This window comes from Pteropus medius, unplaced genomic scaffold (assembly GCF_902729225.1).
Source record: "Pteropus medius unplaced genomic scaffold, Ma_sr-lr_union100, whole genome shotgun sequence".
Lineage (NCBI taxonomy): Eukaryota > Metazoa > Chordata > Mammalia > Chiroptera > Pteropodidae > Pteropus > Pteropus medius.
In genome coordinates this window covers 62,013,401-62,023,349 of record NW_024349800.1, presented here as the reverse complement: position 1 = coordinate 62,023,349, position 9,949 = coordinate 62,013,401, and the positions used below count along the sequence as shown (strand labels likewise).

The 9,949-nt window shown below is 43.6% G+C and overlaps 1 protein-coding gene across 1 annotated transcript; it reads right to left on the bottom strand.

The window, feature by feature from the left end:
- Window positions 1–425: 425 nt before the first annotated feature.
- Window positions 426–8,115, bottom strand: POU2AF3 (POU class 2 homeobox associating factor 3). Its single transcript, XM_039886967.1, has 5 exons — window positions 8,055–8,115; window positions 7,522–7,616; window positions 4,019–4,073; window positions 2,378–2,607; window positions 426–1,028 (listed from the first exon to the last, which is right to left on the bottom strand). Exons 1-5 carry the CDS (start codon window positions 8,113–8,115, stop codon window positions 654–656), a joined length of 816 nt encoding a protein of 271 aa, XP_039742901.1. The 3' UTR covers window positions 426–653.
- Between the last annotated feature and the right edge of the window lie 1,834 nt (window positions 8,116–9,949).

Below are 9,949 nucleotides of genomic sequence, written 5' to 3'. Positions count from 1 at the left end.
ACAAGTTAACATTGCTGTAGGTAAGATGTGCTTTTTGGTCATATTACTATTTCATTGACTAATTTTAGATACGAGAAACTAATGATTCATAAAAGTCTTTCTCTGATGTTGCTTCAAGATGTACATACACTCTCATTTAAAGGTGAGGCTGATTTTCACTTTTTTTGCCATCACAGCTGTCTGCACCCTCTATCCTCATGGGAGCCAAGGCACCTCACAGCATTAAAATAATTTTAAATTCATGAATAAATGAGATTAAACTACTGAAGAGTAATTAGTGATTTCTAGAAGTAATTGATATTATTCAAACCAATCAGAAATTATTATTCAAAAATATAAAAAACAAGCCAACATTTAATAGTACAAAATTATTTATTAGTAAAACAAAAATTAGAATTTGTTTATTATACAGCAAAGTAAAACAATTGAACGTTCCCTACAAAAATTTTAACTGTAAGCATACAAAATAGGAGTGGCACAATGACCAGGTCTGAGGACTTCAGCTTAATGCCTAAGTTAGCATCAGAAAATTGAAAATGGTGACATGTAAACTGCTCCCGTGATATTTTGTTAAAGGGCTGCCTATTTTGAGTTGTCATTTTGTGTGATAGAAAAATAGGTATACACACGTCATGTTTCAAATTGATGAATTTCTATGAACTATAGCAGATGTCACAGTTTGTTTCCCTCATATAGAAATCACTGGTTGCTGCTGCCGAGGGAGCAAAGTTCACACAGTCTGTGCCAGGATAGGCAAAATACTCAGATGCTCTGATGGTGTCCAAGTGTTCTGCTTCACAGGACGCACAGTAGCAGCTGGAGGTGGTGGCCGAGGAGAAGCAGTCGTACTGGGCGTGCGAGGGCAAGTGAGGGTAGGAGTAGTCTTCCGAGGAATAGCCACAGTTTCTGGTGTCCAGGGAAGGGGGAGAATTGTAATTCTCTGGAGCATACAAAGGTAGCTGAGCTGGCGAGTAACTGCAGTCTAAGGAACTGGAGAGAGTGCAGGAATCTGAAGGCGATCCTGGGATCTAGAGAAATGAAAACCAAGGAACAAAGAGCTTGATAACTTAGGCTTAAAAGAAGTGAATAGAGTAGATTTATTAACTCAAAGTGAGAACAGTAAGGGTAAAGAAAAATAATACAACAAAATACCCAACCCAACCCAAGTCTGCAGAAGTAATTTTATTTGCTGATCGCATGATTTCATGACACCACATTCTATATTTACCTATTTCTTTCCTAACAATAAATTGCCTTGCTTCACTGGTTTCCTTTGTTATAACTATACTTTAGAGGATGCTTTGTCCTTAGACCACAAAATCCCATTGTGCTTCAAGTCACCTGTATATCAAATCCTGCTGTGTACCACAATATAAGCTGCAGGTGGCACCTTGGATGTTTCTCCACACCCTTGGCTGTAGAGAACAAGGTGAACACACTCAAGTAGAACTGGGATCTTCAATGGTCCAGTGTCAGGGAGACTCCAAAATGCGAAAGAACTCTTATAGTCACTAAAGTCTTGTCCCCTGAGGAGAAAGGTACCTTCTGCTTTCTCTTAAGGAGGGCTACAACTGTTGCTGAGAAAGCCTAACTTGGAAGCTGGATGGGAACTGGATGGTTGGGGGCCCTGTATGCATATTCTATGGAGTTAATTTCCTATACCCTTAAAATTTAGCCTGATACCTATACAGACTTTTGACAAACCAGAAGAAAACATCATTTATGTAAAAACAAACAAACAAACAAACGAAAAAAACTTTTTTAAGGTTTTAAAAAAAGTATATGAGTGTCTAAAAGACATTAAAACATCTGCTATCTACTAATATAAACCTTACTCCATTTTAAATACCACAGTTTCAAACATTTTGAGGTCCATCAAAAACAGACCATCCAAATTCGAGTATTAGAGTTTCATTTATACTAATCATCTCAGACCCAATTGAGTTCTTATGTCTAAACTAGACCAAAAGCACCAGTTAGTAGAGCCAATTAAATGTCAAAATAAATCAAAACCCACTTATCAGAATGAGAGTTTAGTACTGTATAGACACAGCTTTAATTCCATTTTCAAAAAACCCCAAATCCAAAGGCCATTATTTAAATCAGTGATTTCCAATTAGTACGTGTCTTAACTTCACAGTTTAAAAATATTAAATATATATTGCCAGGAAACCATTTTATTGCCATACACTAAATTTGGTATAGTAACTTGGGAAATGTGTGCCTATTTCTACCTCCACTGAGAAGTAAATGGTTCTCTGATGATTTCCTTGTTGATAGTGTTTGATTTCTCACGAGATGATGCAAACTCCCTTACAAAGCATTATTATTCCATTCTAAGCAATAAATAGATTTTGTTAAGACTGAGATAAATTACCAGGCTCTGGTTAAAGCAGAAAGGGGTATCCTGGAAGTTGTCGGGAAAATAGTGTGGAGTACTTTGCATGGAATTGAGCAAAGGGTCCACGTTTGTCTCTGTCTGAAGGTAGGAATCCAAGATCTCGTCAAGGCAGCTTGCGTTTTCTTCACAAGAAACACAACTGGAAAATTCTCGGGGTTGAAAATAATTAGGCGTCGAAGAAATTGACTCAGGTTCAAAATATAGTCCTAGAAGAGAAAGGAAAAAAAATTCTCTTTTTGTTTAAAAATTGCACTTACAGATTTGAATAAAATTCTGTTCTGTATTTTGAACATTTATTACGTCTAAGGGAAAGGGGGTTTAAGACCTTCTAGAAAAGTAAACAGGCAGACAGTCCGGATTTTTCAATTGCCTTAACTAACTCAAGTTCCAGTGAAGTGAATCTGGTTAATAATGTGGAAACTGGCTGTGCATGTTGCTAGGGCTAAAATTTAAAAAAAAAAAAAAAAAAATGATGATGATGATCCAACCTGTGCCCAACTGTCACAGTCAAATAATGGCTCAAGCCTCCACTTTCTTGGACTAAAAAAAGCATCCATATGCAGCCCCTATCTGCAATTCAAGTAAACCTCTCAGAAGTAGCTTATAGAGTTGTTTAAGGCTTTAGAAAAACTTCAGATGTCACAGGAAATAATTCTCTTGATTTAGGGTTATTATGTCCCTAAACTTTTCACACTTATACAGTAACTTCAATTTTGAGCAGTGATATAATTGGCAATACAAATTACAAAAACAGAAACCAGGAATGTAGAGGACAAATTAGCACTAGTTCTAAATTACAAAAAACAAAAATGCTTTTTGTTAACATGATAATGGAATTAAAATAAGCTGTTAAATACTAAACAAGAAGACTTCTGAAAATATAACTCCTTTTCCATTTTAGTATTAAGAGACCCGAAGTGTGGTTATTATCCTTAAACGCTCTAAGATAGGTTTAGAGTATGTCCATCGGAGGGATGACAGAACATTGGGTTTTTTGAAGTCTTAGGATTCCTTTGAGGTTAAGTGAAAGTAGCACATTCAATGGTGAGCTACCATAAGCATGTTCCCTTATATATGACCTCTTTAAACCCTTAGCTGTTGAGTGGCACAGTAGGAGTGTTTATGTAATAGAGTTATTTGTACTGGGCTGAGAAAACTTACACTTGTTTGAACTGCTTTCTGGGAAGAGAGAAAAGAAGGGGAGAGAAGCCCCTGTCGGCTAAAAACTGAACAAGAGCAAAGGCATGATTCTAGGACTTCAGGATGTTGTGTATTCTATCTAATGATACACAAAAAAGATAGCAAGTTTCTAAAAACAATTCTGGTCTTGCAGCCTAGTTTAGCTACCTGGAGATGAGGAACCAGAATAAATGAGAAGAACAAATTGGGGCTAGATTAGGCAGCAGAGAATAGACATTTCAGAAAGAAGAAAACATTTACACTTTGTTTTCTTGAGGGGCTTCCATCTGGAGTCACTATGCCTTTTTCACCTTCTGATTGGTTGGATTGCAATTAAATGGTGGTGCCTATCTTAACCCTTGAATCAAGCATTGCAAGACTTTCGAGATGGACTTTTGAAAGAGTTTTTGAGGGAATTGTAACGCTGGCTGTACTGACCTGCAGAAGATGCTGTGACTGGATCTGAAAGGTGGACACTGTCTCCTCTGGACAGCTGCCAAAGCAAGAATACGATTAAAGCAAAGTGAAATGAAAGTTCTATAAAGGGAGAGTTAAGACATTTTGATCTGAACTATGTTGCTTCTGCTCTAAGGTAAGCCAGATTCTTTCTTCTAAAAAAAGTTGCTGTCATTAAATACAACCAATGTTATATTTCATTTAGATTCAGTTTTTAGGTTTGCTTGTTTTTGTTTTCCCCCCAATATCAGATTCTCCCACTTAAATTTTAAAGGCTATGAATTTTGATAAAAATTTAATTTAAATGATTTTTATATTACAGAAATGTAACTGTTCAAGAAAACTCAGTAAAGAGCATTTCTATTAAACTATTTAATTTATAATTAATAAGGACTTACATTTATTTAGTCCACATTTATTTAATCCCAACTTCTATGACTCAGTCAATCATTTTCTTCAAAATTTTCATATACCATCCGGCTGCTTAGCCTTAGGAATTCATTTTCCCCAAAGGACATAATTCTTAACTTTGTTAATCCTGGATAGCTCAAAATATTCACATATTCTTACTAGCTACGAAAAATAGGAAATGTTTTCTTAAAGCTGTAGCATGAAGTTGGAGCCTATCTATATTCTAGTTAACGGTCAGGAAATATCGCAACTCTTTGTATGTTTTTTACTAATTTTTATAAAAGTTGCTTTTTTTTAATGACTATATTTGAATACTTGAAGTTCATGAGAGTGTTCTTTTTAAGCTAAAGTAAAGCAGCCTGTATCTTCTATTTGAACTGATAATTTCAACTGAGAAATTTAGACTTTATTATTGTTACCTTCTTTAGGTTTTAGGCGGTGGTTTAAAGTTTAAAGGAACCAGCATCGCTTTGCGTTTCTGTGCTAGGAAGCTGAGCTCACTACACCTCTCTCTTGGGTTACAGGGTATACTTACTCCTGTACAAGAAGCCACTGTGAGACTGCACAGTCAGCCACTGCTGAAACAGGAGGTGGTGTTAATTTTGAAAATGATCCATGCCATAATGTCATGAACCAGGAAGCTGGAATCCTTCACCAGCTCTTCATGCAAATATTTGGCTGCAGCTTGAGTTAAAGGACTTGGAAGGAGCGAGTTTTAAAAACTCTGCTTCATTGTAGAGCTCTCATTAACCCCATCCCTGCCCCCACCTCCAATGGTCTGTTTGTCTGCCTCCCCGCCTTATCTCCCTCGGGTATGTTTACAATGTCCTACTTGATATTATCTTTCTAGTCACGGGTTCACTTTCTACTTTGCTCCAAGAATACAAAGAAAGGCACTTCTCTCTTAGATTTCAAACAGCACAAAAATTCACAATCTACAATTAAAAAAACACATCAAGGCTGTTAAAAAATAAATGATTAAAAAAAGGCGAATTATATCTTTTGATAAGTACTAACTCAAGTTTCCCTTTATCCTGAAGGTAAAATAATTATGTGTATATATGCCTCTCTCTCTCTGTCTCTCCGTCTGTCTCTCTGTCTCTCTGTCTCTCTGTTCTCTCTCTGTCTGTGTGTGTGTGTGTGTGTGTGTGTGTGTGTGTGTGTGGTAAGTGCTGCTGCTGCTAGAAATTGATCTGGCCTGGCCGAAATCAGTTTTTACTTTTTAATTAAATTTACAAATCTTGCATGCACACATTTCTTCTGGCATTGTTAGACTGTGATATTTGTCTCCATCTGTGACTTCCATTCACAACCGCCTTTTTAAAATTTCAAATTGTGGATACTACTCTGACTTTCTAACAAATTAAGATAAATTTCTTCCTGCTTTGTATATTTAATAAAATTAATTCTCTCCTTGCCTTAAATTTACCTAGAGGTATCCTTCAACCATTGAACAAGTCAGAGATTATCTCTGTTAAACCAGAAGATTCTACACCAAGAAGCAGGCATCCATTATCCCCTGGTACCTGCCATCCTTGCCTACTGAGCATACCTTCACAGCTTTCCTGGAATCCCAGATCCTTCTGATGGTGCCCAGGGAGAGATTTTACATCTGGCTCTTGTAATTAAATCATCTCTGTGTTACTCCTCCTGCCTGCGAGGGCATGGGCGGATATAATATTCAAGGAAGCGGAGTGGAGAGCAGGCTTTGCCCGGCAAAGCACTGGTTCAGAAGTTCTGCTTTATTATTTCTCGGGGGCGGGGGATTCAGAAAAACTTAGATAAGTCAGATCTCTCCAGGGAAGAGATACTGGTCAGATATGCAGGTGAAATATTTAACCCTTGCCTTCCTTTCTGCAGCTAGCTAACAGGGGAACAGTGGCCAAACCAACCTGTAAGAGGCCAACAGCAATAAAATCGCCATGCCCAAAGAGACTTCTCCAGGCTCAGCTGAAGCAGAACACTACCATGTACCAAAGCTCCATAATGAAAGATTACATTTTGTTATGAATATCTTGATCCTGGTTTTATTAACTTTATCATTATCTCTGAATCGAAGGGGTTGATGGTTGAGGCTACCAGACTCCTGCTCAGCACAGCTGGGTCTGCAGAAAGATGAATTTAGGGAGCCAATAGGCGAAAAGTTTTTTGTATTAAGAATAAGAATTTGGTTCTCTTTTGAGCTCTACCATCAGTAACTGCAAGACTTTGAACTTCAGTTGTTAATAGAGGCACACAGATCCCTGTTCTACTTACATCCCCTAGTTATTTATAAGAACTAAATGAGATAATGAGTGCACAAAAATGCTTTAAAAGAACCACCGTAAAATCCTCAACAAGTGGAAGGAAGTTTTATTGTGTTAGCTAGAATTCTGCATATGGAGGTACTAACTTCTCCAGCAAATGTAAAATTTGTGCTGTATGTGCCATATCACATAGCAAGCTCACACCTGAATTCTAACCTCTTAGCAAAGGGTGCAGATGAACATTACAGAATGCTAGCTTTCAAGCTTTGGTTGTAATTTTATTGTAGTTGTTTTTCACAAATAATGACAGCTAACATTAATTGAGCACTTACTACGTGGAAAGCATTCTTCTAAGTGCTTTATAGGCAATGACTCATTTAACCCTCACAAAATCGTATTATCTCCAGTTTAAAGATGAGAAAATAGAGGCAAGGGAGATGGAGTAACTTGCAGGGAGAGGAGCAGCCAGCAGGTAAGTTGGGAGATTTTCTTTGCGTATGTGAGGGAACATACACTTCCTAACAGAATAACAACCAACTTACCTGCTGGCTGCTCCTCTCCCTGCACAGGACCAAAAAGCCCTTCATACTCAGGATCAGTGAGGGATGGGCTCCCCCAAATCCTGAGCCCCACAACACGTCACAACTATTCTTTGTGGCTTCCTGTGGTGGACAGGGATGAAGCTGGACTCTGAAGTTATAATAACACTTGAGGAAGGCCAGATCTGGGGGTGGTGACTGGGGCCTAGGGTGGCCTCTACACCTTCTCAGATGAAGGGTTAAGTGAGGCCGAATAGGAGTTGGGAGTAAGTGAAAGGTTTATGCTTACAGTTCCCCCTGAGGCTGCTTGGTGAGCCCTTCTCTGCTGCAGCAACTCCTTCACTGTGATCTTCACCCGGACACCTTGATACACCTTTGGTTTTTCTGGGGAAAGGCAACCAAGTCAGTAGTCAAGTGTGAGGTCTGGGTGTCATGCTGGGGTGTGGGGGTCCTCTTTATAGACCATGGCATCTGAGGCCAGGTTTCTAGGTTTAGAGAACACAAAGAGAATGCTAAAAGACAAGTGGAAAGGAAACTCAAATTTCTCAAACTTGAAGGGGTGCAGAGAGGCTGGGCAGGTTGCAGGGCCTCAGTGGGAATCAGAACGTATGGAAATTTATGGGGCCATCCACCCCAGCTGGGTCCTACTCCCAGAGCAATAGCATATAGATTTTTCTGCCCAGGAATGTGCACACCAGTCCAGAGAAGCTCACTACCTTGGCTAATTAAGTTAAGGGAACCTGGGTCCAGCCGGCTGGCCCGGGAGAGGGTATTATGGACCTGGGAGGGGCCGGGGGCTGGCACAGGAGCGCTCCAGCTGACCTAGCCCACCCTTCTGCGATGCTCCCACTGGTGTGCAAGCCCTGAGTCCTTTCTCCACCATGCCAGGTGTGGCTTCTGAGGAGGCTCCGACCTCTATGTGCCCTTGGTCTAGAAGCCAGCCCTGGGGCAAGCTGTGGAGTTCGGCGAGCCTTGGCCTTGGGCCGGCGAAGGACCTGCCAGACTGACCCCAGTAAAGGGCCCAGACCCGGGGAACTCATTCCCTCCCTCCCGTCGATCTTTTTCTTCTGCTTTTCCTCTCTCGTCCCCTTCCTCCGCCTTTCTGGTTCTCCACTCCATCTTTTCCTCCTCCCTCCTCAGGTCCCGCTCCTGTTCTCCCCTTCCTCCCGTCTCTCCCCACCCCCTCCCTTTCTGGTGCAGGCATTTCTCGGCGGTGCACGGAGGCTCCGAGTCGAGTCCGCGCAGCGCGAGTTCCGGGAAAGCCGTGCTGGGCTCCGGAGGATCGCGCTCTCGGCTGGGAGGCCGCGCTCCGGAAGCGGCCGCCCTCGGGGCCCGCGGGGCCGGCGGGGCCGGGCCGGACAGACCCGGCTGGCTGGGCCAGCCGAGCGCGCGCCCGAGGGTCGGCGGGGAGGGAGTCTCAGCGAGCCAGGAGCGGGGCAGCCGCGGTCCGAGGGCTCCTCTGAGCCGCAGTGAGTAGGTCGGGCCGGGCTGTTAGGTCACGCCGGGCCGGGCCGGGCGAGCTTTCGCGGTCGGGGGTGGCCGCAGGAGCCCAGTGCGACTCCGACTCTGACCTCGACCTTGGTGTGAGCGCTGGGGGAATCACGGGGAGGGGCCGGGCCCCGCGCCTTGGGGCGGACGCGCAACTAGCCGGGGCGCCTGGTGACAGTGCCAGGCCGCCAGCGCCTCGCCTGGCCGCTGTGGAGACGGCAGCTAGACAGCAGGGAGCCCCCTAGGCCGGGTGCCGAGAGCTAGGGGTCTCCCCGGGAAAGAAGGTTGCGCTATTTGTTGCCCAGACCCAGGAAATCCCGTGCCCGGCCTGCAGGGCTTTGGCGCCGCGCCCTCTCCGCAGTCCATTCGATCCCCTCGATTTCCTCGCGGGGTTCGCGGCTCCGCGGGCTGCGGGCGCGGCTCGGGGTCCGCACACGCACTGGCACAGATCAGCTCTGTGCGCCCCGCGCGCTATGCTTGCGTCCCGGGCTCAGCGTGAGTCTCTAGCTCCCCCCGCCGCCGCTTCTAGGCGCGCAGAATCTGCGCTGCGAAGTCCCAGGGTCACAATTGTGGTAAAGTGGGAGGGCGGATGAGGGGCCGGGGTCGCCGACATCCGCAGCGGCTGACTCGGCCTCTGGACCTCTGCTCTCTCGAGCAGGCGCCGCCGAGTGGGAGCGGCCACAGCGTGGCCCGTGCCCTCTCGGGATCCCCAGCACGCCCTTGCATGCTCTGACTTTGCCTTTCTGTTCTATGCAGGAAAAACTGTGGAAATACACCCAGATCCAAACGCCCCTGGCCCGCAGTCACCCTACCCCAGGAGAAGCAGCTGAGTTACCCGACATGGTGGTCAGCAAAAGCTGGGTCCGTGACTGGATGCTGCAGCTGCAGGGACTCAGCGCCTAGGAGGGCTCCTGTGCAAGGAGAGAAGCAGAGATGCAACATTTTTAAAGTTTCACAAAGCATCCAGCTGCACCCAGGTTCCTGGAGCAGGAGACAAACAGAATTAATGTTTTATACCTTCGGGTATAGGTTTGAGTTTTTTCCCCCTTATGCCAAGTATTTAAAACCTCTAGAAACCCATGATTTGACAATCAATGATTGCGCGGTACTTTCAATTTGAATATTCAAAGGCTTAACAAAATGGACTATCTTCTGCAGAAATCCTGCACACAGGCACCCCACAGAGAGTCCAGAGAAACAGGGAGTGAGACCCCTTTGGGTCCTGACCC